This window comes from Chlamydotis macqueenii, chromosome 23 (genome assembly GCF_036417535.1).
Source record: "Chlamydotis macqueenii isolate bChlMac1 chromosome 23, bChlMac1.mat, whole genome shotgun sequence".
Taxonomy (NCBI): domain Eukaryota; kingdom Metazoa; phylum Chordata; class Aves; order Otidiformes; family Otididae; genus Chlamydotis; species Chlamydotis macqueenii.
The window spans coordinates 7,232,463-7,260,092 of record NC_141578.1 but is presented as its reverse complement, the minus strand read 5'-3'; the positions used below and the strand labels follow the sequence as shown (position 1 = coordinate 7,260,092).

Below are 27,630 nucleotides of genomic sequence, written 5' to 3'. Positions count from 1 at the left end.
GAACAGAACAGGCCAGAGATTCAGACATACAATCCAGGTGCAGCTTCTGCTGAGGTGCAATGATCCTTCACGCTGCACAAACAGGTTGTTCCTTCAGCCAGGAACTACTACGGCTAGGACCTGCTACTTCCTAGCAGATGGGAACTTCCAGTGCTGCATTTCTAAACGGCTCGCTGGGTGCCTCCCCGCTGCAAAGCTGAGTTAAGGGGAACCTTAGAGATCGCATGTTTGATTCCACAGAACTTCCTTAGGTTGAATAAGCTGAAAAATGGGAAGATACTGAACTGGTACACGTATGTCAGGCCTACTCCTGTATGATTACTCAAAGGCTCTGCAAAAATTGATCTACTGGTAGAGGCTTTAAAGGCAGCCACAGAGTTGGGAGCGTAAGCAGAGAGAAGCAACGGTAGGTGCTGAGCTGCACGGCCGGGGTCATCTGAGGGTATAATAGCGGGGACAGAGTGGAACAGGCGAAACAAACGTTGGCTACGGCTTAGGGATATCATGTCTGTCATGACAGGGCAGTCTTTTGACAACTTGTTCCATAACCGCAATGATAAACAGTAATATTTGTCAGTTTTCCAAATATTCATGAATCACTCATTATAAAAAAGAATTTTGATAACAAGTTATCTTAACTTTTTAGTATTCTCTAATAGGAAGAAAAATAAAGAAGAATCAGAAGGTAAAACTTGCTATAAAGCGTAGTCCAGACCTTTAGTTCCACACAAGTTACTATAAAGCAGCATTACATTTCCCAAATTTGCAAAATATATCTCATACTTTACTAATTAATTTGGTTCTGATGAAATACTCCAAATGCAACTGCTTACTCTGTTCTCTTCTGGATTATATGAATGTTTTGAAATTGTTCCTTATATAAAATTATCTTATTCAGCCCTTCTGCACTAGGCTTGATTATCTGTGGGATCATAAACTTCGATCTGATAAAGTGTCCTAGGTTTTCCTTATGTGTCTGAACGGGGATTTAAACTTGAAAGATGACTCAAGTCAAAGGGAGTCCTCTTAAAACATTATTGTTGAAAACATAAAGTTGGTAATATTAAATAAAAAAGTTTTGTGGCACAAAGTTAAGCAAAGCATCAGGGACATCACAGATCGCTAACAGTAGCTTTCGTTAGCAAATAAATATCAAAGAAGCAAGTCAGCATTACAAAGCTTGTTATTTTAACTTGAGTAGAGGATGTTTACTGTTAAAAGGGACAAACAAGAAAATTAGATAAGATGACAGCTCAGCAGACCTCAGCCCAGAATTTATCACACACTGTTTAAGGGAGCATTTAAAAAGATAACGAGAGCCCCCTCGGGTCAAGGGTATATGCCCTTTGCAAATAGCCTGCCCCAGGAGAGCAGCATTCCTCTGAACCAGAGGCTTTCCACCTGGGTGTCCTCCGGGAGAGCCGTGTCGTGGAGCTCTTCTGAGTCATCGCGTCTGAGAACGCGAGTCGTGGGGAACCGCGTGCGTGTGGGAGCCCAGGCACGCACAGAATGTGCAGCGTGAGGCTTCTGTAAATAGAAGCTGAGGAGATTAACCCGATGTGCCTCGCTCCGTCGTGCTACTTCCCGAGGGACGCTGGAGTCCCCTCCCCACAGAAGCCACCCAACAACAACAAAGCACAACGGCTCCGCCTGTTCCTTCCAGAACGCCCGGGTCCGGCCAGCCGCCGGCTGGGGGCCTGGGCCCCCATGGCCCCGCCCTGCGCCCCCATGGCCCCGCCCAGGGCCCCCATGGCCCCGCCCCGCCCGCTGGCGTGGGGCGGCGCCCTCTAGCGGCCGCAGCTCAGGCGGCCCGTGGCCCCCGCGCGCCGTCCGAGCGGCGCTCGAGCTCTGGCTCGCGCCTGCGCAAGTGCGGCGCGAGAGCCGCGGCCGGAAGCGGCGTCGGCGTCCCGGGCCCGCGGGCTCGCGCCCCGCGGCGGCGAGGGGCACGCGCCGCCGGGCATGGGGCCGCCGCGGAGGTCAGAAGCGCTGCTCGCCTCCGCGCCCGCCATGACCTGCACCATCGAGAAGATCCTCACGGACGCGAAGACGCTGCTGGAGCGGCTGAAGGAGCACGACACCGCGGCCGAGTCGCTCATCGACCAGTCCGCCGTCCTGCACCAGCGCATGGCCGCCATGAGAGAGGCGGGCGCGGCCTGGGCCGAGAAGGTGGGAGCGGGCGGCGCGGCGGCCGCACCGACGGCCGTGGCTCCGCAGGGCCAGGGCGCCGCGGCGGAACGGGCCGACCCGCCGCGGCTGCGGTTGCCCGTGCTCCTGTCCCAGGAGAGCACGCAGATCCGCGACCTGCGGCAGGAGAACAGGGGTGAGCCCGCCCGCCGCGCTGGCACGGGGCGCGGGGCTGTGCCGCCGAGCCGGGGCGGTTGGCGGGCGGCGGCGGGGCTTGTGCTGGGGGCCCGGGTCGGTGTTAGCCGGGGGATGGGGGGGGGGGGGGTCGGGGGGACGGAGGCTGCTTTGCGGGGAGCGGTGGGCGAACTCGGGCGGGGGGATTGGGGGCGGACTGGTTCTGGGGGGGCGCTGCGCTGGCGCAGGCTGCGCGCTTGGCGGGCGGGGCTGCTCGAGGCGACCGGGCAGCGCAGCTATTCGCCCTCCGGCAGCCTGGCTGGTGCCTCGGTGCGGACGCGGCCACCAGCGCCGGGACGGCTCCTTGGCTGCCGAGGGGTGCGGCAGCCCGCTGCCCCGGGCCGGAGTCCCAGGGCTGCGCTGTCGAGGGGAGCGGTCTGGTGCCGGTGCCTCTGCTGGGCACGTGCTGTCCTTGCTGGAAAAACCTGCCTGGAGTTTGTGGCAATGGCCTGCTGTATTTTGCAGAGCTATGGATCTCGCTGGAGGAGCACCAAGATGCGTTAGAGCTTATCATGAGCAAATACAGACAGCAGATGTTACAGCTTTTGCAAGGGAGAAAAGGCGAAGATGCAGAACCAGTCTTGAAAGTTCATCAGGCTAGTTCCTTGGTAAGGTGGGATGGGGACAGAAGAGGGCTCGAGACCCCTCTTCCCTGTCTCTTGCTTGCTTTTCTATAACCTTTGTTTCCATTCATGGAACATCTCTGCTCCAAAATACATTTTCTGAAACTCTTGTCTGTCTTTGCTGGTATTTTTTCTCTCGCTTCCTTCTACAGCACACAGGTTGTAACAGTTATCACAGAGGACACTGAAAAGCATAACCCTCTCATGGCCCAGGTGAAGGCTTGTTCTTTATGCAGTAGGTGGTAAATTCCCTGGGTTAAGCTTAATGCACATGATTCTCTACAGTAAAATGAAAGACACCAGAGTTGTTATTGTCCCTGTTCAGTAATTGTAACAAGGGAGAAGAACCTCCTAAATCTCTGTGGGCTGCAGTATGTTTAATTCTTAAGAAATCATCACTCCCAGATGTTTTAAAATCAGATGCCTTTGTGCAGTGGCCTAAAAGTGTCCCTTCGTCCATGTTGGGTGCAGTGACTTCAGAACTCTAATGTGTGCCTGCTGATAACTGCTGCCTGTTTGACATTTAGGTGTCTAATAACAATATAATAACATTAAATATCTATTTAAGGCTTATTAATTAAGTTAGGCATTTGTTAAAATGCATTTTCATGTGGTTAGAGAACAGCAAGCTGGTTCAACCTAGTGACATATCTTGTGGGTTTTTTAATTGGAACTGGAGACAGCCTAACTCTTTGCACATTTTTGCACTGATATGTGCAAACTCATTAGTTCTCTGGTTTGTGTTGCTTAGGTCCTCTGAAGTTGTGGTGTAGCAGTGTCTTGCTTTAAGTGCCTGCTTAGGTGCATGAATTGCTCTGTTTATCAAGACTTAACGTTTGAACAAAACTTCTAATGTTATTGTCTGTCCCTGCTTTTGCCCTATTTTAATGGCATGGAAATGCAAAGCTGAAGAGACTCTGGAGGAACCTTTGATGGAATGTACCTAGACTATTTCAATATCTAGGCAAAATCTTCTGTACTTCAGATTAAGTTAATGAGATTTTTTTCCTGCCCACTGCTTGAAGAATAGTAACAACACTTAAATATATTTTTAAGAGCTATATTCTTATTGTTATCATCTTTCTGTTTAGAAAAAAAAAAACCATAATTCTTTTTTCCCAGATTAAGTTATCTAAGTCTGTCTTGTTCTTCCGGCTCTCTTCTAGAGAGAAATATGTTTACATATTTTCTGAATAAAGGAATTAAAAAATGAATTCTCAGCTCTGGTGATACACTTGTTTTCCAGAGGCAGTGGAATAACTACTGACACTGCGAGAAGAGAAGCTCCACCTATAACACTATCTGATGTTCCCCAAAGTGCTTGTATTTTTATGTTACGTTAGAATGCTTCAAAAGCTTCCAAATTCTTGTCTTGCTGCTACTTCTCAGTTCCTGACACTTTTATGTTTGCACATTTGAGTTCCTCTCCAAATACTGTATTTTGAAACGGAATGCTCTTCAAACAGGAACTGAGGCTATATTACATGTTGGAATTTCTCAGTCTTCGTTATATGTGCATTTCTGAATTTCAACAAAATGCGTCTCCCAAGGGATTAGAGCTGTATCTAGACAGATTCTGTAAAGACTACCTCAGGAGGCTCTGGTCTTATTTATTTTAGTTTCCTTGCTAGGTTTCTTTCTGAGATGAGGCTCTTTTCTTCACACAGTTACTTAAAAGCAAACGAGATTTCAAGACTATTTTCAGCATTCTTATAAATTCAGAGTCAGGCTTTCCTAATGGATCAATATGAAATTTGCTACATACTAATCGTATTCACATGAACCTGAATCTGTTGTCTTAGTCCTTGTCACACTTGAAATTATTGCCATCTTAGTAAGTAAGAGTGCCTTATCTTACTGGCTGATGTAATTCTATTTGCTGTTTTCATTGGTGACTTATGATAATGGAAATAAGGTACATATTTTAATCTTAAAATGTTATACAAATTAGAAAGGATTGCAAATGCTTGGGAGGAAAGGGTTAAAATTCAAATTGGGAAAATAATCCAAAATCAATAAAATGAAAGTAATTTATTTAGAAGGGATAAATTACTGCTGCTTTTCCCTGAACATATTGAATATATTACTTTTATGTCTTTCAGGAAATTGAAAGTCAAATAGACAGAATATGTGAGATGGGAGAGGTGATGAGAAAAGCTATTCAAGTCGATGATGATCAGTTCTTTAAAGTTCAGGAGAAGCTAGCTCAGTTGGAGGTAAGAACAGATGCAATTGCTAAGGATAGATCAAGCTTTGGGAGTCTCTAGACTTACTCTGGACTTCCCTATGTTTCTATGTGTCTAGGATTTATAACAATCAAAAATTTGGGGGTGGAGTCAGGAAGTGCAGAACATAATCTGTTTATTTTCAAGTTCTTGATGTATGTATTTTATATCTATATATGAAGCCAGCAGTGAAAGATAAGCTTTAAATGATGTGGGTCCCCTCTCGCTAGCCCTGTATTAATGCTTATGTTACAAAATAAATGTTTTATTTATCTGTAAAGGAGTAATGCTATTTCAAGATTATCGTCCTTTAATTGTGAAGTAGCTCATTTCTGTTATAGTCCTTTAATTGTGAACTAGGTCATTTCTATTTCAGAAAAAAAATATTGATTTTGCAGCTTGAAAACAAAGAGCTGCGTGAACTATTGTCTATCAGCAAAGAATCTTTTGAGGTGGGGAGAGAAGATCTGCCTGACTGTGAAGCTTAGGTCACAAAATAACCTTATCTACAGATCCTGACTTCAGAAACTACCCTGCAAGGATGGCTTTTGATTTGTTCTTTTAGGTGTTTCCCTGTATGTTTGTTTTATCTTTCAAAATGTGTGGGCTGATTTCTCTGCATTTGTCTGAAATTACACACTGTTGATGGCAAAGGCTTGCATTGCTGCTCCGTCTTAGTAATTGCAGCATACAGATGCTTAACAATGAAATATTTGATGTGTACTCCCTTGTGATAGTTCATTTCTTCTCCCCTTTGTTATTTTAATGAGCTTTAGTTAATAATTCCTGCTGTGCAGATGGCACTTAAATCCACCTTGTCAGTAGCTGGAGAACATAATACAGGTTGTGATTATTTTATTGGACAGAAGGAATACGGGATTATTCAAAAACTACATTGTAATGTTGTGTACACATTTTGCTCTGCCTGCACAAAGCAGGCACGCAGAGCTTTTCGTTTTGCTGTGAAGAGTTGACACTCAGTACTTGGCTTGGTTAACACTGTTACTTGAACAACTGCTTAGAAGCAGAACAAGAGAACAGCAGATAGCCAGTAGAGCACTTTGAGTAGTAACTCTTGTAAGGAGCATACTTTACCTTGATTTAGGGGTGAAAATCAGAGTGGATGACCCTTTGTGACACCTGTGCATTTCTGAACGATGTTGCATATCTGACTTTTTTTTTTTTTTTATGGGTAGCCCTGTTCTGGCTTTACCAGTGCTCCAAGGTATCTGGAGCACTGGCTAGCTCTGATCTGAAGGCCGTGCGCTCAAACCCTGCACAGAACACAGCCCTTTCAGATCAAAGCTCTTTGGCCTCCCACCACTTTGAATTTTGGGAAGAGTGAGCTCAGGTCTGCCTCAAAACTAAACCAAAACCAACCATGTAGACAGGTTTTTAATGTTACATCACAGGTAAGTCTAGTGACAGATGTTACGCAGTTACTGCAGAATCCTATATTGATTGAAGTTAAGAGTTGCAGTGTTGTGGGAATTTATCAATATGGTGGTATTTTTGAATTGCAGTTTTGTATGAAAATTTGTTTTTCTTACCTGTGATCAAAGAATAATCCTCCAAGAAGAGTAAACATCTAATTTCCAGTATTAGTTTAAATTTTTATGCCACTTTTTCCCAAGTGAGAATTTTGGTAGTTGCAGAAGGTTATTTATGTTCCTGTGCTTATTAAGAGACATTTTCTTGCTACCATTTGGAATATCCAGCAAAATTGTTTGGTAGATATAAGGGATTTCTGTGCAGGAGTATTCTTGTATACAATCATTTTCTATTGGAAATTGTTTAAGAGGGAATAAAAAACCAATGGGTAGTATTTTCTCATGTGTATTCTGTTTTGTGAATCTTAGGAATAATTCCGCCTGTTCTACCTGCACTCAAGCCTCTTGCAGCCCCTCAATTTCACAGCCCCTGCCCCCAGTTTTTACCTTGGCTGGATGAAATATTATGATCACCAATAATGTTGCATTTTATTGCTTTTAAATTAACATAATCTGAAACCTTTTTACCTTCATTATCCTCCTGCAATTCCTCTACTCGGGTAGTTGCTGTGCAACCTGAAAAAAAAAAAGGCAACTAAATAGCAGTTGCTTTGATTAATGAGCTTAGTATTCATTAATCAGCAGGGGAAGCTTAAATATGCTCCACTCCTATTCTGAATCTGTAGGTATGGAATCAGTGACTGTAAATGTCTGATTCTATATGATTCTTACGGCCTGCTGGGCATTTCCAGAAGAACGTGCTCTGTTTGCGGTGCAAGCTGGAGTCAAGCTTCAGGACTAAAAATTCCACTCTGCCTCTCCTTGAAATCCAGGCGCAAAGCGTTCCCTCTGTTGCTCCAGTTCCGCGTGGACTGAAGCGGGGGCAATGCTTGTCTCCCTTCCTGCAGGCTCTGCCTGCCCTGCGGTGGGGTTTCAGCCACAGGGAGCAGGGTTCCCGCGGGCACAGAGCTGCCGTGACGCTGCCCCGTGGCTGGCGAGTGCCGCCCGCTCCGAGGGCCGGGCCCGCGAAGGCCCCGCGCGGCCGCCATCTTGCGGCGGTCGCGCGGCAGCCACGGTTCTCCGCGGGCGCCTGCTGGGCGCGCATGCGCGCTGTGCAGCCGCGGGGCTCCTCTGGGCGCAGGCGCGGCTCCACCCCGGCGCTCTCGCGAGAGGCCGGGATTTATTCCTACGTGCGGTGCCGTGCTGCTCATGGCGGCGCTGGAGCGGGGGCGCTGAGCTGTTGGGGTGAGTACGATTCTCGGCGGGCCCCGCCGCTGCTCAGGCGGCGCCCGCACAAGTGAGGGGACACCGGGGCCCCCGAGAGCCGGCGAAAGAGGTAGAGGGCACCTTTGGGTCCGCCTCCCGTTTATTTCTCGTCGCAGCCGTCTCGGCGGGGGAAGGGTGCCCGGAACCTCCCCTAGGCTGCGCGGAGTGCGGTGGCCGGCGGAGAGGAGGGCGGGCGGCGGCCTGCTGGGCCGCCGCTCCGGGGGATGGGGTGCCGGTGGCCGCGGGTTGCTGGGCCGTGGCGGCGTGCGCACTAGGCTTCCCGGCGTCCTGCGGGCAGACGCCCTGCCGCCGGGGCTCTTGGGGGCCGGAGTTCCGCCCGGCTGCGCGGGCGGGGCCGCGGCGGCCCTGGACCTCGCTTTCCCAGCGTGCTGCGCGGCCCAGCGGGCTGCGGGGCCTGTCGGGGCCTGCAGGCCCGACGGGCGCCGGGCTGGCTAGGGGCGGCGCCGAGGGGACTACGGGTCCCGGCAGGCCCCGGGCGGGGCCGCGGCGCTGGGAGGCCTGGGGGCGGCCTCGCGCGGCCGCTGTGGAGGGGCGGCGGCGGACCGCGGTTCCCGGCGTGCCGCGCGCGTGGCCCCGCCCGGCGCAGTGAGTAGGCCCCGTCCCTTTGTGTGCGGGGGAGCGGCCGCCATCGCCCCCCTTTGTGTGCGGGGAGGGCGGCGGGGCGGCCACTCCCTCTGCCGTGCCAGCGCTTCCCCTGGGCCGGGAAGCAGCGGCGCCCGGCGCGGCCCCTTTCCGGCCTTTGCGCTGTCATAGCGTAGGCCGCGGACGGCGTGCTGGCCGCCTCCCGCGCACGGCAGCCCCCGCTCGGCGCGCTGGTGGTACCGCCCCTCGGCCGGGCCCGCGGCTCCGCTCCGCGGCCACCATCTTGCTGCAGCGCAGGGAACAGGGCCTCCGGGAAGGCCGCGCCGGCGGCTGGGGGCTTGCTGTGCCGCAGGCCCCTCCGAAGGCCCGCAGCGAGTCTCTCTCGGTCTGGGTCCAGTTTTCTGTTGTCTGGGTTAATACCAAGCCCGCGGCTCTTCCTCAAGCTCCAGACCCGTTAAAAGACAATGAATTTTTATGATTATTTTGAAAAATGATTCTGTATGTCTATATGCCTTTACAGATGTTCTTGAAAGTTTTTAACTACTTTTTTTTTTCTCCCATGGAGATATATATGTATATATTTAACGTAAAAGTTACTTCACTGATGCAGTGAATATTGGTAGCGGATCTCGTAGCTGTTGTATTGGCTGGAGTGGTCAAAAGCTAGTGTTCAGTACTGCTTTCCGATATTGATCTGAAAAGATATGTAATAGCTTTATCTTGAAGTATCTAATAGTTGTGCTATGCATGCGTACTAAAAATATGAAATTTTATCTTTATTAAATTTGATCTTAGCCATGTAAGATATGGCTATTTCTAGAAGCAAATGTTCCAATCCAGTAAAATATGTGTTCTTGCAGTTACCTCTGTTTGTGAATGAAATGAGCAACAAAACGGTGTAATCCAGCAAGTTCTGCTGTTGGACTGTATAGATGGTTTCTAGCTGTGAACAGCTTTATGTGACTTACTGTCACTTAGCAAAATCTGCACCTGAAAGATGTAAAGAACAGGATTTGTACAGCTCTTCCCTGTCTTTGCGTGAGTCCTTTCAGCTGTAAATATCCAAATGCAGAACCCAGTGTGACTTGGGGACTGGGCAGCTGCTTAGGGTGTTTACCATTTGGAGGAGTATTTATAGTAGCTGAATTAAAAAGTAAAGAATTTGAGGCAGATGCACACAGCGAGATTTTTGGGGTTTTTTTTGGTTTTTTTTTTTTTTTACTTGAGTTAGACTTGCTTGGCAACCCTTTTTTTTTTTTTTTTTTAAATAAACTCAATGTAGTAAATCAATCGTGTTATCAACTTGAACTGGCTTTTAAGGGAAAAGCTTGCACCTAATTCCATAACCTGACAAAGTTAGGTTTGATTATTGATTATTCTGGGAAAATGTAACATATTCTATGGCCAGAAAAATTAGAAATGTAGTATGATACAAGTTACAGCTCTAGTAGAGCTCTAATAATATTGGTCTAGTTAGAGGAAAGAGAAGTACGTGAATAAGAAAACTCTAAGTGTCACTGTGCAGTTCCTGTGATACAGTGTATGCCTACTTCATTACTCCTGAACTTGGCTGGGGGAATGCTCATTTGAGATCTGAAATGGTATTAAAAAAAAATACTATCCTGAAACAGATTGTGGTAATGGTTGCCTGAATCTAATACAGAGGTATTTGAAAAGTCCAGTGATCCTGTGATTTTTGCGATAGCTTTATATCTTCTGATTTGTACTTTTTTATAATTGAATCTTTCAGGGCAAACCTTTCATTCTAGGTACTGATTTGTACTGCTCTTATCCAGTTTCTTATTTTGTCTTGTTCATGTATGTGTAGTGGTCTGACAGAAAAACTTATTTCAGCTGAAAGTTTTTCAGAGTGGTGACTAAAGAGAGGTGCTTCATCTGGAGGAGAAATACAAACTTCTGTGGAAACTAGGTGTTGAGTTTGCATACAGCCATTATGTTTAGAGTTCTTATTTGTAAGAGCTGATGGCAGTCAGCATTTTCGCTGTGATGAGAGTTAAATGTCTTTACATTTGTGTCTCACTTGTCTCTTTCAAGTTCACTAAAGCGAATTCAAAGCTCTATGTAAATTGTGACATTCACTTTCCTGCTACAGTGCAGAAATAGGTTTTGTCCATATTTTTCCTCTTTTGGTGTGGGACTTGTGGAACGACTTGGGGAAGTGTTGTACTCTGATGCTTCATACCTTTAGATTTCTGCGTAATATGCTAGTTTATCCATAGTTTCCTAGCTGTGTTGCTTCTTAGCAGCTTTTGTCTACAGAAATCTCCTCTTCCCTTTCTCCCCTCCATATCTACTGAGTAAGCAGCAAACTGGAATCAAAACTTGATTTTATTTCTTTTTTTTTTTTTTTTTTTTTAATCCTGCTGTTGCTGTAAGGTTTGGTTTTATGTGGGAGGTAGCATTTTGTCTAAACCATTTTCTCAAGAAAACACAAAGTAGTACTGGAAAACTTTAGGAGACAAATATTATTTAGTTACTGTTGCAGAGAGGCTTCTCTGTAATGTTATCTACACAAATATTATTTGTATGTAGTCTACACTTTGCAAACTCTGCTTTAAGAAGTCCAGAACTGGCTCTGCAGTTATTTTGTGTGCTATGCCAGGGTGCGTATAGTCTGCGTAGAACAAGTGTACAGCATCTGTATGTATAATTGAGAAGTTTATTTTTATACGAAGTTAAAGATGCTTCAGGTTTTGCTAGTCCTTTAGTTACATTTTGGAACAAAAATTATCAGGAAATTCTCCACACACCCTGTTGCCACTCTGAACGTCTGTGCAAGCACTTATTAGTTAAATTACGAGACAGCACCCATATAAAGTCACTGATAGGAGGGCTAAGACTTGTATTAAATAATGCTGCTATTCATCAAAATGAAGTTGCTGTTTTAATTGTACAAACTGGGACATTTCCTGAAACTGCGCTTAACTGTGTCTGGAGAGTTTAAAATTGGAAATACCATATCACTGGAAAATGGGAGTGCCAAATATATCTGTAAAATAGTCTTCCCTGGCATGGATCAAACCTATAGTATTAAGGTAGCGGAAATGCACCTGTTTGTAGGAACACCTAGGACTGATGTATAACTTCTTCTAGAGTGATACTTAGTGTGTGTCTTTTTCTTTTTTCCAGTATGAAGTGGAACAGAACAGAATTTACCACCTGAAACTGCTGCTTCAAGTTCAGATCAGGAAAAGAATATACCACATTGTAACAACAACTCAAGACCAAAGAAGAGGAAACTTACACTGAAGATACAAGGCTTGATCTGATACAAGAAGTTTGTGCCTACTCAACAGCTTCAAAAGAGCACGTCCCGACGCTGCTAGTAGTCTTTGTTTTCTCCAGTGCTGTATTGAAACTGCCCAGGGCAGCAGCGCTTGTGTTCTCTATTAGCTTGATAGATCACGTCCTCTTGCTATCTTCTTTCTTTCTTTGTCTCTCTCTCTCTCTCTGTCTCTTTTTCTTTTTTTTAATAATAGCAGTCTTCATCCTTAGAAACTTGTGCTGAAACAGAAGAATCGGCTAATACTACTGAAAGTGCAATATTTGAATATCACTGCGAGGTTGGTACATGTATTATATAAAGAGTTATGTTTCTAAACTTGATAGGTGGCAAGTTGTCAGCATACGGGTGTGGTTTTTGTTAGGGTTTTTTAGTGTTCTTCGCTGTTTTGTTGGTTTATTAGTACTATGATGGCTTAATAGTACCTGCGTTATGGTTCTAGTTAACAATATTTATAACCCTAGAGAGCTGGTTATTAATGCTTCTCTCTTCTAGTAACAGTAGAGTTGTGATTCTAATCTCCTTTTTTTTCTTCTTTTTTTTTTTTCCTCTGAGTACTTGTATTGGTGGGGTTCATAGTTCTTATTCTTGTAAACTGCCAGCTGTGTTACAAGTCAGCTGTGTTACAAGTCAGCTATTGGGAGTGAAATATTGGTAGTGGACAGCACAGCCGGGTAGTCGTCGTGGTCCAGTGTATAACCATTTTATTGTAGGTCCAAGCAAGTCTTGTTTGTACATTAGTAGGCTGTAGCCTCATACTAGAATTAACAGTTTTATGTCAATACTCCTGGTGATACATGTAAATGGATGTTGTGTTAGATACTTGTTATGCTCTGTTATTATGTTTAAAGAGTTATAGGAGTATGACAGGCATCTCGAAAGACTGCTGATATTATACTGTGTTTTTCTCTCCACAACAAATTTTACTCCCACCCTGAGGAGTATACTTTTGTTTGAACTTAAGTTGTCAGGCTTTAGGTGATTGATGATGAGTTCTTTGTGCTGTACTACTGATATTCCTTCGAACTCAGGCAGTTCAAATGGTATCATGCAGTGGTAGTCTTCAAGCAAGAGATTACAGCAGTGTGATTTTTCTAACCCCTATAGTAGGCTATTCTGAACTTGATTTTTAGGTAGATTTTTGTATTTTTTTTTTTTTCCTGTACCTTTAGTTAGTAGCCTGTTACTTAATGTCTTTGCCAGGGGTGTGTATGTGTTTGTATTTACCTTGTATCGGAGATGTGAAGTGGCCGTTTTGTAAATGACTCTCAAAAAGCATTTGTCACACTGATTTGCACTTTCAGAATGGGTTAATGGTCTTGCCTATTATTCTCTTGGGAAAAGGCTTAATAATATATCATTTTCCCTTTCGTCAGCCACCCTACTTGCAGGACCTTCTGAAACGTATTTCAAACTTTAGGATGGTTTAAAATCAAACACTTCAGCTGTTGCCTTCCCACAAGGGCGTCTTCCTGTGTATGTAATGTCTTAGGGATTTACTTCCTCAAAAGATAAGGGATTCATATATTGGAGTGATGCTCTTGGATCACTTTTAGACTGATTTTTAAACAGCATAATAACATATGCTGTAATTGTACTTTTTAATATGTTGAGTAACTTGTAAGCAGTGTGACCATTTTACAAGTTGCTCAGGTATCTTTTATCTCCACTAAACATATTGCTGATTAATTTTGAATTTATTTTGCTTTATGCAACAAGAAAGCAGAGAACAGATACAGTCTCATTCTGTTTCCAAAATAAATACTCTGGAAACTGCAGCAAATAAAACCCTCCAATACTGTATTTTAAGATGCATATTGACTGTTTGGGGAGGATTGCTTCAGTGGTCTCTCTTGAATTAGTGTTTGGTGATGTAGAATAGATTTCAAAAAGCTTGACTGTTCTGGTGTTCTTACTCTTACTCCGTTTTAAAAATTGTTAGAATTTGTTTGCTACAATAACTTCCATAAGCTCTTCGTGTTTGTTATTCTGTTACGTGGGTGTGGAGAAAGGAAACTTATTTTAAGAAGATTGTTTTTTTCTTTCCGCCCCCCCCCCCATCCTACGCTTTCTTTTAAACAGATGAGCTTTGATCCAAACCTGCTCCACAACAATGGACACAACGGGTACCCCAATGGTACTTCGGCAGCGCTGCGTGAGACTGGGGTTATAGAAAAACTGCTGACCTCTTATGGATTCATTCAGTGTTCAGAACGGCAAGCTAGACTGTTCTTCCACTGTTCACAGTACAATGGCAACTTACAGGAGCTCAAAGTAGGAGGTAATTTGGCCTTTGCTCAAAGTCAAGAAGCTCCGAAAGTTGCCTGTCTCTTTCACTTGCTGTAACAAATCCTTTTATCTCGTTGCATGAACAGATGCATGCTGTTGCTTCTGGGGGGCTAACGAGACAATTGTATTAATAATCTACCACTTCGGACGAGAGGCCTTTAGAGCACCTAAGCTTTGTGCAGCTTGTATTAGTACAATTGTGGCCATTCTGGAAAAGGGTGCAGTCTTAGGTCAAACTTGCATGACTGAGATGGAAGCAAGCACTTAGACTGTGGAAGAATATACCTCTTGTACTCAGTATTTCTTTTTTTAAAATCGCTTTGAAGATGGCCTCTTGTTTTTCAGAATGAGGAGGCTGCTACTTCATGGTACTAATTAATGTGGCAGTGAAGTTTCTAAACTGTTTAAAGGCATATGTTATTTTGACTGAACTTCAGTGTAAAGTCTTCTGTATAGTGAGCGGGACAGGGAGAGAATTATTGAGGGGCAAGCCATTAGAGTAGAATAGTTCATTGCCAACAGGAGTCAATAAGTAGAATAACCAGAGAAATATTTGCAAATAGCATGTCCTTCCTTGGTAACAAAAGCACCTGAGTTTTACTTTGTTGTGTTTGGCTACAAGCAGTGAATTATCAAATGTAACCATTTAGTGATTCAAAACAAACAAAAAAAACCAACAACAAAACCAAAAAAGCCAAAGGAGAAACTAAACCTAAACAAAACTCTGTTATGCCATTATCTTGTTTGATTGTCTTGTAGATGATGTTGAGTTTGAAGTGTCTTCTGATCGCCGAACTGGAAAACCCATTGCTATTAAATTGGTGAAGATAAAACCAGAAATATTACCTGAAGAACGAATAAATGGACAAGTTAGTTCTTGTTTTCTATATATGCATAATTTCCATCCTTTACTCCACTACAGAAGGCTAGATTCATTTAGCATGCGTACTAACTACATACAGTATTCAGTGACACTGAAATATGTTTTTGTTACTCTGGTAAAAATTGAGAGTTTCGGTTTGAGCTCTTACTAAGCTCCAGACAGTTCTTGAAGTCACCAGGTGTTCTGTAAGATTGAAACTTTGCAGCGTGGCATTCCCGGTTGAGTTACGCTAGAAGCACATCCCTGACTGTATAGTAGAGGATACTGAGATTCGTTTTGTATTCAACAGTACTGCTCCTGAAATGACTAGCAATGGATTTTTTTTTTGACTGGTAGGTTGTGTGCGCTGTTCCTCACAATTTAGAGAGTAAATCTCCAGCTGCCCCGGGTCAGAGTCCAACAGGGAGTGTATGCTACGAACGTAATGGGGTAAAGCTTACGTATTTTACTTGAACTCTTCACTAATCCATCGCTATGGTCTATGAGCAAAAAAATTGACACAATTTAATGTAGACAATTGACACTGCTAAGAACTGTAGTTCTTGGTCAAAAAAAAGCCCAAGCAAACCACGCATGCTTTGTTAATTACTACAGAAATATTAATTCGGCAGCTTCCTTGCCTATATCTATGGAGAAGTCTATACAAAGTGAAATAGTTGGTTTTATATTTTAAAACTTAATGAAGCTGAGTTATGTAATGTTCATGTATTGTATCTTGAAGTTCTAAAGTTTAGAAATTGACATTTAAAGATGGCCACCTACAAACGTTTCAACTTAAGTTGCTTGTTACAGGCTCATCAAAACAGCACGAGTGGAAAAAAAGAATATTTTTGCATGCCATGTTTGACCATCTTTGATTTTCTCACTAAATTAATTTCTTTAATAGCATATATTGTTATTAAACAAAACTATATTAATCTTTCTTTGAAACAACTATTCTGCAAATAGACTAATATTAGTCAATGTTAATTTACAGGAAGTATTTTACCTGACTTACACCCCTGAGGACGTTGAAGGAAATGTACAGCTGGAAACAGGAGATAAAATAAACTTTGTGATTGATACAAATAAACAGTAAGTTGGTATTGTTTTTCTGGCTTCATACTTTATCTTAGTAATCAGGCAGCAATTTGTGCCTGTTCCAAGAACTGAAATGACATGGAATATAATAATTTTTGCTCCAGTTTGGAGTTTACGGGTTTGCTCTGTTTACTTTTGTTTCCTTCTAGTACTGGTGCTGTAAGCGCTCGTAACATTATGCTATTAAAAAAGAAACAAGCCCGCTGTCAAGGAGTAGTCTGTGCCATGAAAGTAAGTGATGCTTTAGCTTTAAAGTTTCATTTGAAAATGAAACACTGTTCTGAAACGTAGTGTTATAAGTAACATATTTAGACCATCAAGAGTTATTAAAATTTGGAGCTGTGGGTGTAAACTGGGTGAAACAGTTTAAACAGCTAATCTTTGATACTAATACTCTTCTTAGCAAACAAAGTCCCATTTATTTCTGTTTATATATTTCTTGTGGTGGTCTGTTAGTTGTGTGCACTCGTAAGTCTGCTATACTGGTACATCATAGTCTTTCATTGTATTTGCTAGAACCTGTAAAATTTTGTCTTAGTATGTTAAGAAAATACAATTTATTTAACACTTTGTTCTGTTCTTAGGAAGCCTTTGGATTTATTGAGAGGGGTGATGTCGTGAAGGAGATATTCTTTCACTATAGTGAATTTAAAGGTGACCTAGAAGCCTTACAGCCGGGTGATGATGTGGAGTTTACAATCAAAGACAGAAATGTAAGACGAAATCCAGTAAAAACTGAAGACAAGATCCTAGGGCATAACTGGACAACTGTCTGTTTTCTCAAATTTATTTGTAAAAAGAAGGGGGAGGAGGTTCATTGGAAAATGCTACCTTACCACTTTTCTGGGTGTTTGACTGATTTTGTGCTTTTAGGGTAAAGAAGTTGCAACAGATGTTAGACTGCTCCCTCAAGGAACGGTCATTTTTGAAGATATCAGCATTGAACATTTTGAAGGAACTGTAACCAAAGTTATTCCAAAAGTACCCAGCAAAAACCAGGTGAATTATGGCATTTACTTAAGTTTATGTGAAGTGTTGTATTGGTTGTATTGAATTCCAGTCAAACAGTGAAAATGTTCGCCTTTCCCTGTAACAGTGTGGTGCATAAGCATCACATCAGGAGTAAAAGACTAAGCTTGTACTTAACCTGTAACGATTGATAGCAGTCACAGTATGCAATTTTTCTAAAAGTTATAACGAGCAAGAATTAAGGTCGCGGTACATTGGAGAGTATGTGGGGTTTTTTTTTGTTTTTGTTTTTTTAAACTTTTCAAAAGTATAGGGAAAAGGGCAGAAAACATTTGCTGGAATAAGCCTGATCTGTGGATTCTTGTGAGCATTTACAGTTAATGAGGTTTTTGACAGACAAATAACTTGACCTTTAAAGTTTGGCTTTAAGGAAAGAGTGTACATGAACACTTCCCTTAAGGCTTTAGATGAGTCTGGTTTTTTGTGTGTTTTGACCACTTAATAAGAAAGACAGTGCCTTTTAGAAGTGTTCAAAGTGTGGTTATAAATTTAATTCTTGAAAGAGAGTCTTAATTTCTTTGGCAGTGCATGCTTGATGCTAAAAGAAAAAAAAAAACAAAACCCACAAACACAGAAACAAAGAAAAAACTCCAGCAACAACCAACCAAATAAAAAAAACCACAACCACCACCACCAAAAATTGAGCATACGTTTGGTGTCATCCATACTTCTGTTAGCATTAGTGTTTCTGCCCGCTCTTCTGTCAGCAGTTATGCTGAGTCTTGTAAGTGATCTGACTTTTTCCGTTGGGTGTTCTATCTGCTAGAGTGATCCATTACCTGGCCGCATCAAAGTGGACTTTGTGATTCCTAAAGAACTGCCATTTGGAGATAAAGATACAAAATCCAAGGTGACCTTGCTGGAAAGTGACCACGTTCGATTCAATATTTCAACGGACAGACGTGACAAACTGGAACGAGCCACCAATATTGAGGTTCTCCCCAATACTTTCCAGTTCACTAATGAAACTAGGGAAATGGCAAGTATCTATCTTTAAAAGTTTTAATTCTTGAGGAGGCATAAAAGTAAAACATGGGGGGTTTTGTCTTAAACAATAACGATGTAACAATCACTAATGTCTTCCGTTGCCTTTTCTGAAATCAAATACTCAGATGTACACTCTGAATAAAGTGATTAAATGGTATAAAATTCAGAGTTAATGCTGTCTGTCTTTCCTTTAAAATAATAAAAAGGTAACTACTGAGTAAATGAAATGGTATTAGAAAATTAGACCTTAATTGACACTTTTGGATTGGATTGCTAGCTGGTTCCAGCAGACAGAGAAGTAACGCGATCTTTAACTATTAGTTTAAAAATTCACATGCTTGAGTCTGAATAGGTAACTACTCATGTTCCTTAGGAAAACTGGAAGAACTTGGGACTACTCTGGTTCAGGTAGTGAAAAGTCTGAAGGTTCAGAGGAGGTACTGTGTGCAGCTTTTGGATTTCATGCTTTTTGGCCAATCTCTCTCTGTCTGAGAGTCCAGCAGAAGAATAGTAGAGTTGTGTTCAGTCACATACAAAAAAACCCGTGTGGATTACAGGGAGTATGACAGATGTGCTAATCAGTGTTAAAAAATACCTTTCCTTCTTATAACTTGGAATGTTGTGTCTGTTCCAACTAGACTGTAATTTTGCCTTCCTTTTCAATTGGAGTCCAGTTGCAGTGCTATCACATCAGTATGCTATGAATTGGAGACCTTTTACTTTAAGAAAACTGCTGACCTTTAACTTCAGCCTCTCGGTTTTTGGCATTCTATCCTATAGACTACTTATATTTCTGCTCTGGCTGGATATATTTGCCTGCCTGAATTGAGCTGTCATTGAGGTGACAAGTACTGGCTTCTTGTAGAGAGGTTAGCTGATCTTCCTGAGCTTGTGAAAGCTATATAAGAGAAGAACATTCCTAAAAGTAGAAAATCTCTTTGCATTGTAATTCAAATCCTCTAGCCTTCCCTGAGACTTGCTAAAGGCTCTGTAGTAACTGGGTTGAACTCAGTACGTTAATTAATTCTATCTTGGTCAATATGTCTGGCATGATCAGGTAGTAGTTCTTCCTGACTTGAGTAATGAACTCTTTCAGCAACTGTATGGAGCTTTTCTCTTTTTAAACAGAGATCAGGGTGAGAAATTGAAATTTTTATTTTTTTTTTTTTATTATTTTTTTTTTTTTTTTTTTTTTTTTTTTTTTTTTTTGGGACGTTTGGTAGGGCACAGTATATTCTGTTCATCATTCAGTATTCCATTTCTAGTGCTTACCAGGAAGGCCACTAAAATATTATGGAACATCTTTACCATAATATGCACCCATGGATATGATAGTCTTGTTTTAACAAACTTATTTGTAAGAAAGCTTTTAAGTTTCTTCATTTGTGTCTGGAAATGTGTGTTTTCTCTTAAACTTCCCCTCCAGCCGCTGGTTTTATTTCCTGTTTATACAGGTTCTTGTATGTTTTGTGTATGTGTTTATGTAGATATTGTATAGGTGATGCATGTACTTGTAGGGTTACCACCTTCAAGACTGTATTCTCTGTGTAGTAGTAATGTCAGGTTCTTTAACTGTAGTCCCTCTTGTTAATAGCTTAAATTAATCTTTTCCACTTCGTAAGAAACGAAGTTGAGAAACTAGGTAAGTACAACTGGTTTCCATTTCAGGTTGACCATAGCAATTAGCATTACAGTTTGCAAGGAAGCATATTGCATAAACCAAGAAGTGTTTTCATAGGATTCAGGCCTTGTGGTCAGATTATTGCATACTCTGCAGACAGATGTGGAGTATCTGCAGACAGATGTTGCATACTAGTAGTAAAACTATCGTTTTCCGTTTGACTGTTCTCAGGGGGTGATTGCAGCAATGAGAGATGGCTTTGGCTTCATTAAATGTGTGGACCGGGATGCTCGCATGTTCTTTCACTTCAGTGAAATTATGGATGGAAATCAACTCCATATTTCTGATGAAGTAGAGTTTACCGTCGTTCCTGTAAGTGAGATGAATACTTTTGTGAAATCTTAGTTTTTAAAGAAATTAGGTGCAGTCTGTCTAAAATCTGATTGATCTTGTTTTTCAGGATATGTTGTCTGCCCAAAGAAATCATGCTATAAGGATTAAAAAACTTCCAAAGGGCACGGTTTCTTTCCACACTCAATCAGATCACCGTTTTGTGGGCACTATAGACAAAGAAGCTACTCCAGCCAAAGCCACTAGCCCAAATAAAAGCAAAGAGAAGGTAATGCTGCTCTTCTCCTTGTGAAGTACCTGTTTTGTGTTCCTGGCTTCGGAGACTGAGGCTGCTTCCTTAAAGTCTGTAATTCTACTTTTTGAAGCACTGTTTATCCTGTATAAATGTGAACTACACTGATAGCTAATGACAGTGGTCAGCAAAAACTTGTGTGAAACAAGATAATAAAAGCATCGTTAATGGTTGTTGAGGATAATTTCCAGGAACTTGATGGGAAGTTTCTTTCTACCTCCTGCTACATAAGATGCTAGATAGAATTTGTTAAAAATACATTTCTAGGGTTAGAGCAGAACCTCTGTTGGTCTGTTATGCTGTATTAAACAACGACAGAGTAATTAAACTTCCAAGAAATACTTACTGGAAGAGATGGTAATACTGTCTTTGCTTTAAAAATATTGTTCAGTATCTTTTAAAGCTTCTTACTCAGAGTTGATTGCTTTGTTGTTTTTTTTCACCAGTTATTGAGCGGTTACTGTAAAACCACTGTGGCTCAAATGAGCAGTGCTTGAATTGTGTGTACTAAACTTGTTTGCTTACAAATAAGACAGCAATTACTGAATTCTGATGTCTTGTTTTTAGGAAGCTGAGGATGGAATAATTGTTTATGATGACTGTGGCGTAAAACTGACCATTCCTTACCAGGCCAAGGATGTGGAAGGATCTGCTAATCCCCAGATAGGAGATAAGGTATACCTGTGGGAAATATTTTTCTATGCATTGTGAGATGTGATCTGCTCTTTGCTTTGTTACTGGATTTGTTCTCGCTCTTGGAACAAATAAAGGACAAGGCATCTGCCGAATGTCACCCATTTCTTTTCTTTTGTTCTAGGTTTGAGTGGTTTAATCTTCTGTAGAACTAAGGAAAAAAGTGTCACATCTTTGAAATTAGTTGTTTCAGGGTTTGATTTTTTTGTTTTGTTTTTGTTTGGTGGTGACAGTTTTGGTGGTTGTGCTTTGTTTGGGTTTTTTTGTTTGTTTGGTTGGTTTTTTTGTTTGTTTTTTCTATCTGGTATTGATATGCTCCTCTTCAACAGGTTGAGTTCAGTGTTTGTGAAGTGAAGAGAACTGGTCTGCAAACAGCTGTTTCTGTCAGAATGCTAGGACGCAATTACAGCTCTAAGAGGCTTTTGGGATACGTGGCAGCCCTGAAAGATAACTTTGGGTTTATTGAAACAGCCAATCATGACAAGGAGATCTTTTTCCACTACAGGTGAATTATATTATTATTATTATTATTTTAGAGAGGGGTAATTTGGCAGGGTTAACTCATAAACCCGATAGGACTTGACGCACGTGTATATGCTTAGGTGTCTGAAGTGCCATTTATTATCTCTGCCGGCCTGGTTCAGGCTTTTCTGTTAGTCAGCAGTCTTGGTGTTCCATGCCTCTGAATCCCAGGCCAAGAAATACAGTTGGGTTGTATATTTGAAATATTTCACTTTCTTGAATGAGGATTTCTTGAAAATGTGAGATGCTGAGCTAGTTAAGTAGTTTCTGATCAACTTTATGTAACTATGGGATGAGTATCACTATTGTCATTTAATTAAAGGAAAGCTGTACATAATTTTATTTCTATAGTGAATACTGTGGCGATATTGATAACCTGGAACTTGGAGACACTGTTGAATACAGCTTGTCAAAAGGCAAAGGAAACAAAGTTAGTGCAGAAAAGGTGAACAAAACACACGCAGGTAAGACTGTGCCTGGTATTTTCTTCTTACAAGAATCTTGGCAAGTGCTGATGGATAAAGTTTGTTAATAATCTGTTGTACAGTTGGAGCTTAGATGAAGAGGATGATGCTTAATATGGTGGTCACTTTTCCTGAAAGCTGTTTCCTATGTTTCCAGAGAACAGACAAGTGCGACCAACAGTCCTGTAGGCAGCAGCAGCTCTTTGGACCTTGGCTGTACTCTGTCCTCTTCAACTGAAGGGTTATAAGGAGAGACCTAGTGGCAGAACTAGCCAAATTAGCAATTGCACTAGTTGTGCTGTACCTCGCAGAAGGAAAACTGCAAGAGGAATGCAGATAGAGGTGTTATGGACTTGTGAGGAAAAAAGAATGCATACTTAAAGATTATTGAATGGTTAGAGCAAGCAGTGAATGGGAATGCAGTGGAAGAGAAGTAAAATACTTTGATTTGCTTTTCAAATTCCATGGCTTGTCGTTTCATGAGAAACTAGTACTTTTCTGCTTCCATGTTTGAAATGTCGGTGTAGTCTTGATTAGAAAAGCTGTCCGTACTTACTGCTATGTTTGAAGCCATTACAGTTTCACTGGGTGATAGAGTGCACTGCCTTAGGTGTCTTGCAGTGCAAACTATTGGCTCCTAGTCAATCTGAATCATGTACTAATTATTTTTAAAATAAGATAAAACTAGAACATCCTGTTGTTGCACTCTGTTTCTTTTCAGTGAATGGTATCACTGAAGAAGCTGATCCAACTGTTTACTCTGGTAAAGTAATTCGTCCTTTGAGGAGTGTAGATCCCACACAAACTGAATACCAGGGCATGATTGAAGTCATGGAGGATGGTAAGATTTGTTGCTTTTAAATTACAAGTGTTCCTTTCACAAATGCACAAGAAGTGTAGAACTTTAATAAGTTGTAAATAGAGATGTTGAGGATTATCTTCACACTACAGGCTATATTCATACTGCTGAGCTGACAGTGCAGAAGTATCATTTCTAGTATTGGAAATAAATTCTAAATGCCCTCAGGTAGGAAAGAATGCTTCTCAGTTCTGCCTTGTACATTTTCCTCCTCTAGGCGAGATGAAAGGAGAAGTCTATCCGTTTGGAATCGTTGGAATGGCAAACAAAGGTGACTGTCTGCAGAAGGGAGAGACGGTGAAGTTTCAGCTCTGCGTTCTTGGTCAGAATGGGCAGACAATGGCTGTTAACATCACACCGTTCCGCAGAGCTACAGTGGAATGCGTGAAAGATCAGGTGAGTGACCACTGCTAGAAAGACAAGATGTATGTTAATAGGAAATAACTGCTTGACTTGGTGCAGAGCGGATGAGAATGCACTTCAGCACTTGAATCCAGGAAGCTTGTTGTGTACCAATGTATTACTTTGTACTCTGGTTCTAGGGAAGCAGGTTTGTGTAACCCAAGTACTGGTTTATGCAGGCCTGCGTAATGTGACTTTAGTCAAGGTGAGCTCAGCACTTGGTTTGGTGCCGATACATCGATACTACTGGGCAGCAGTTCCTGCTGTGGGTGATTCTGAAGACCTGTTTTTGAAATGTCCTAAAATTAATGTAACTTGTTTCTGCTGAACAGAGCATTTAAAAAGCATTTTAAAAAAAAAAAAAAAAAAAGGAAGCGGAGCGTGCAGCGTTTCTAGAAGCTGCCACTTCGCAGCATTAAGCAGTCAATGATTACTGTCCACCTGAAATGTGAAGGCTGATCATTGCCCTAGTTCATTGCATTTCAGAATGATTAGAAAATTAAGTGCTCTGAATGCTTTCTGTTTCTGTAGTTATTGTGCATCACTAAGCTCTGGTCATTTATGGAGAGGCTAGGTGAGTTTTACTGGTTTTATATAATGGGTAGAATGGTAAGTGGAAGTAACTGACTAGTTACACCAGTAACAGGCCAAAAATTTGAGTGGTTTCTACTGTAGAACTTTCAAGGTGTTGTCTCAGAAAAGAACATGCAGCAGAACTGTTTTTGGTTTAATACAACTGCCAGGACTGTGGCAGTTTTCAGAACTTGTTCTGTAGACTTTAGGGTTTAAATGTGACTTTACAAATACAAGAAGTGTGTCTAGGCTTCCAAAGGTATTGTTTCCAGAGAGGATGTTCTGTTCACTGTAGAAATTGCACTTACACTTCCATTAGGCACTTCAGAGTTTTATGGTTTTGGTTTGGTTTTTTGTTGGGTTTTTTTGTTGTTGTTGTTGGTTTTTGGTTGTTTTTTTTTTCCTAGAATTAGTTAAACTGGAATAATGAGTAAGTTGTTGCATCTGTTTGGATCAAGAGGAAAGAAGTAACCTTGTAATGTGTTGGTTTTCAGTTTGGTTTCATTAACTATGAAGTGGGTGACAGCAAAAAGCTCTTCTTCCATGTCAAAGAAGTTCAGGATGGTGTGGAGCTACAGGCTGGGGATGAAGTGGAGTTCTCCGTAATCTTGAACCAGCGCACAGGAAAATGCAGTGCCTGTAATGTGTGGCGTGTCTGGTGAGGATTTAGAATTCAATCTGTTGTGCTGTCTGCAACACAGTAGTGTGGAGTGCATGCTGCTTGTGAACTGAGCTGGGTGTTCCTAGAATGGGAGCTCTGAATTTCGCTTGGCTTCAGTGAGAGCCTCTCACCTGAGAACTGCCAGCACTTGTAAGGTGCCCGCTACAGTGCAGCAGCAGAACTCAGCTTTTCTCAATTGCAGATGGCTGTTTTTAAAAAATCTGTTCTTAAGAAGCTTCCTCCATAGTGGGAACTTGGATACAGCCTTCTAAGTAGAAATTAATGAATGATGAGAAGGCTGATGGTATTCCTATGTAGTTGCTGGCCTCTCTGGCCAGCACAGTACACAGCGCTTCCACCTGTTTCCTGAAGAGCAACTTTTGTTTTTAAATAGAAAAACAACGTTAGGCACTCTTTTCTTTTTGGCATGTCATTTCTTAAGGGTGATGGGTTTGGTTTTTTTTTGCTTTTGAACTGCTTACGTATTTTGAAGAAAACTGAACAATTTAGATTTTGCTTAAGCTTGAGATAGCTTCCTGTTGCTGTAGAAGTCCTAACATTTAATTTTTATCTCAACGTTCTGTTCTCATAATCTTCAGAGATATTAATGCTATGCCGTTAGTAGTGACAACTCATAGGCCTTTTATTTTTCCAGTTAAAGGGAACAGAAAAGTCTGAAACACTACTTATTTGTGCCTGTGAGTAAATGCAACACCTCTGCTCACTAAATAATACCTTTTTAAGAATACTGTTTTGAGCTACTGCTGCTTCAGAGTCCTGTGTTAAAAGTAATGGTTTTGAGGCAGATATACATTGTGTCATCCAGAACGTCCGCTTTCACGAGACAGATTATGCTAATGGCTTACTGGGGAAAGTGACTATAAATTAGGGAGCCTACACCATCTCTGGGAAGTCATCAGTGCTCTGTGTGATTGACTCTTAACAGTGAAGGCGCTAAGGCTGTTGCTGCTCCACGTCCCGATAGACTTGTTAATCGTTTAAAGAGCATTAATCTGGATGATGCCAATGCTCCTCGTCTCACAGTTCTTCGTCAGCCTAGGGGACCGGATAACTCAAAGGTACATAAGATAAAAGGCTAGCTTGCAGAATAACTGCGGTTTGTGTTTTAACTTGGGTAACATAACATTGCTTCCTCTGGAAGCCTAAACCGTTTAAAATGTGGTGTCTGCTTCCATTCTGCAGTGAACTAGTCACCTGCTGGGTGAGATTAGATTATTTTTGTGCGAAGTCAGGGGTGCTAGACTCTGGGTCAATAATGTATGCTGTGTTTCAGGAGAGCGTACAGTATAGAAGCAACAAATTGCTTCTTCTGTTGAAGCCCATAATGGCTATCTTGGTTTGTTTTTATTTCTATAACTCTCCTGCTCCCCTTCTTGGAGATAGTCTGTGAAGGTGAAGTTTAGACAAAGGGATATCACTTACAGTGAATAAGCAGAAGGAGTAATGTTTCTGGAGTCTGTGAAGTATCTAGGAACCCACAGAACCTGTTTTGTTACTGTCTCTGTTTCTGAAGACAAATGTGGCTAATTAGAGATGTGCTAATGCTGTACTTTGAACAGAACCAGGTTTAATAAGGCTTGCTTTAAAGCATGATGCTGGAGCTGAAAGCTTGTTTTGTTTTCCTTGCAGGGATTTGGTGCAGAGAGAAAGATCCGTCAAGCTGGTGTTATAGACTGATCCAGAAAACCCATACCTGATGTACGACTGAGTGGTGGGGGCTGGTGAAGGGTACTGAATATCTCCCTATTCATCCATTCCTCCAAATTCTACGAAGCTATTACACCGGTTTTAACACCTTCTCATGTTATGTTTAAAATAAATTTATGAAACCATTTTAAAATTATGCACAGTTGCATTCTGGAGAACTTACGGTGGCGCCTTATAGTATCACATTTTAGAAGCTTGTTTTGAATGGTGCATTTAACGCAACTGGTAACTGCAAATCTACATTGCCTCTGTGAGTAAACATTATAGACAGCTCTACTCTGGTAGACCTTAGGGAATTCTGCACTACAGTCATCCGTGCTCGGTCTGTGTTGTTTTGGCCAAGGTACTGCTACGCCCTAGTGCCCAGCTGCGTTACACCTTTCTTTCCGAGGGGAAGAGGAAGGCTCACTTCAGCTGACTCTGCTCAGATTCTGAGGACCGTATGTGGGTGGAGTAAGGTCAACTTTATGTAGAATCTCTGTGGACCGTCAGGTAACAGAACCTGATGGCCAAATGACACAGCGTTTTCATACTTCATTTAACTTTGGTCCTTTAGCCCACAAAGTTGTTAGAGCTCAACGACAGTCTCTTTCCAGGTAGATTTATTTTTGTAGCATTCTGAAACACATGCAGTGCAGAATTTCATAAGGCTGAGGTGTGCCATCAGTGTGGTAATTTAAATATATTTAAAACAATGCACAAATCTGCCGCTGCTTAGAACACTGCAGCTTCTAAACCCAGTTTCTTTTACTGATTTAAATTTAAAAAGAAAGAAGTTGTGCCTGAAGTGAATACTTTTTTTTTTTTTTTTTTTTTGCAGCCGGCACCCAGTGTACTGTAAAAGAATAAATACTTAGGCTTTCCATAGCTGTACTGAGACTTTCATCAAGGTGAAATAGTTGATGTCTGTGTGCTTTTTTTTTTTGTTTGTTTGTTTGTTTTTCCCTTCCCTGCTCCCCTCCCTCCATTTCCCCAGTCACACTTTATCAAGCGAGAAAACTGAATGATTGGTCTAAGTATTACTTTAACCAAAAAGATCAGGAGTTCCTTTCTTTGAATAGAGGGCAGTACTGTGGTTTTGGTTTGGTTTTTTTTTGTTTGTGGTTTTTTTTTTTTTTTTTATGTTACCTCTATTCTCAATTTAGGGTTTTCTTCTCTGGGAGATGCATTATCTTTGTAAAACAAACATTGCTTTCTCCAATTTTTTCTGTTAATGGCAAAGAATGGAAATAGAATAAAGTTTTACTGATTTTGAACAAAGCCCCCCCCCGGCCCGTCTCTTCCTTCCCGCGCGGGCGCTGCGCCCCTCCGCCATCACGTGCCCGGA

The 27,630-nt window shown here is 41.9% G+C and overlaps 2 protein-coding genes and 1 long non-coding RNA gene across 5 annotated transcripts; 2 read left to right on the top strand and 1 right to left on the bottom strand.

Annotated features, from left to right (window-relative positions):
• The first annotated feature begins 1,877 nt into the window (after positions 1 to 1,877).
• SIKE1 (suppressor of IKBKE 1) lies at positions 1,878 to 7,031 on the top strand. Of its 2 annotated transcripts, none has more exons than XM_086765480.1 (4): positions 1,878 to 2,320; positions 2,824 to 2,966; positions 5,084 to 5,197; positions 5,583 to 7,031. In XM_086765480.1, the coding sequence occupies exons 1-4, from the start codon at positions 1,960 to 1,962 to the stop codon at positions 5,607 to 5,609; spliced, it is 645 nt and encodes a 214-aa protein (XP_086621606.1). In that variant the 5' UTR covers positions 1,878 to 1,959; the 3' UTR covers positions 5,610 to 7,031. The 2 variants fall into 2 exon arrangements, with proteins under 2 accessions (XP_086621606.1, XP_086621605.1); XM_086765479.1 differs by having other exon boundaries at positions 1,879 to 2,320; positions 5,605 to 7,031.
• Positions 7,032 to 7,164: 133 nt separating this feature from the next.
• LOC147598022 (uncharacterized) lies at positions 7,165 to 7,762 on the bottom strand. The gene is made up of 2 exons (XR_015260975.1): positions 7,429 to 7,762; positions 7,165 to 7,272 (listed from the first exon to the last, which is right to left on the bottom strand). It is a non-coding gene; the product is annotated as an uncharacterized LOC147598022 (long non-coding RNA).
• A 76-nt stretch (positions 7,763 to 7,838) lies between these two features.
• Positions 7,839 to 27,563, top strand: CSDE1 (cold shock domain containing E1). Of its 2 annotated transcripts, XM_086765477.1 has the most exons (20): positions 7,839 to 7,941; positions 11,716 to 12,149; positions 13,952 to 14,150; positions 14,918 to 15,027; positions 15,378 to 15,470; positions 16,018 to 16,115; positions 16,271 to 16,352; positions 16,706 to 16,834; positions 16,995 to 17,120; positions 17,917 to 18,129; positions 19,990 to 20,130; positions 20,219 to 20,377; positions 20,969 to 21,076; positions 21,424 to 21,599; positions 21,968 to 22,080; positions 22,802 to 22,921; positions 23,157 to 23,335; positions 24,409 to 24,572; positions 25,522 to 25,654; positions 26,226 to 27,563. In XM_086765477.1, exons 3-20 carry the CDS (start codon positions 13,952 to 13,954, stop codon positions 26,271 to 26,273), a joined length of 2,391 nt encoding a protein of 796 aa, XP_086621603.1. In that variant the 5' UTR covers positions 7,839 to 7,941; positions 11,716 to 12,149; the 3' UTR covers positions 26,274 to 27,563. The 2 variants fall into 2 exon arrangements, with proteins under 2 accessions (XP_086621603.1, XP_086621604.1); XM_086765478.1 differs by lacking the exon at positions 15,378 to 15,470.
• Positions 27,564 to 27,630: the final 67 nt, after the last annotated feature.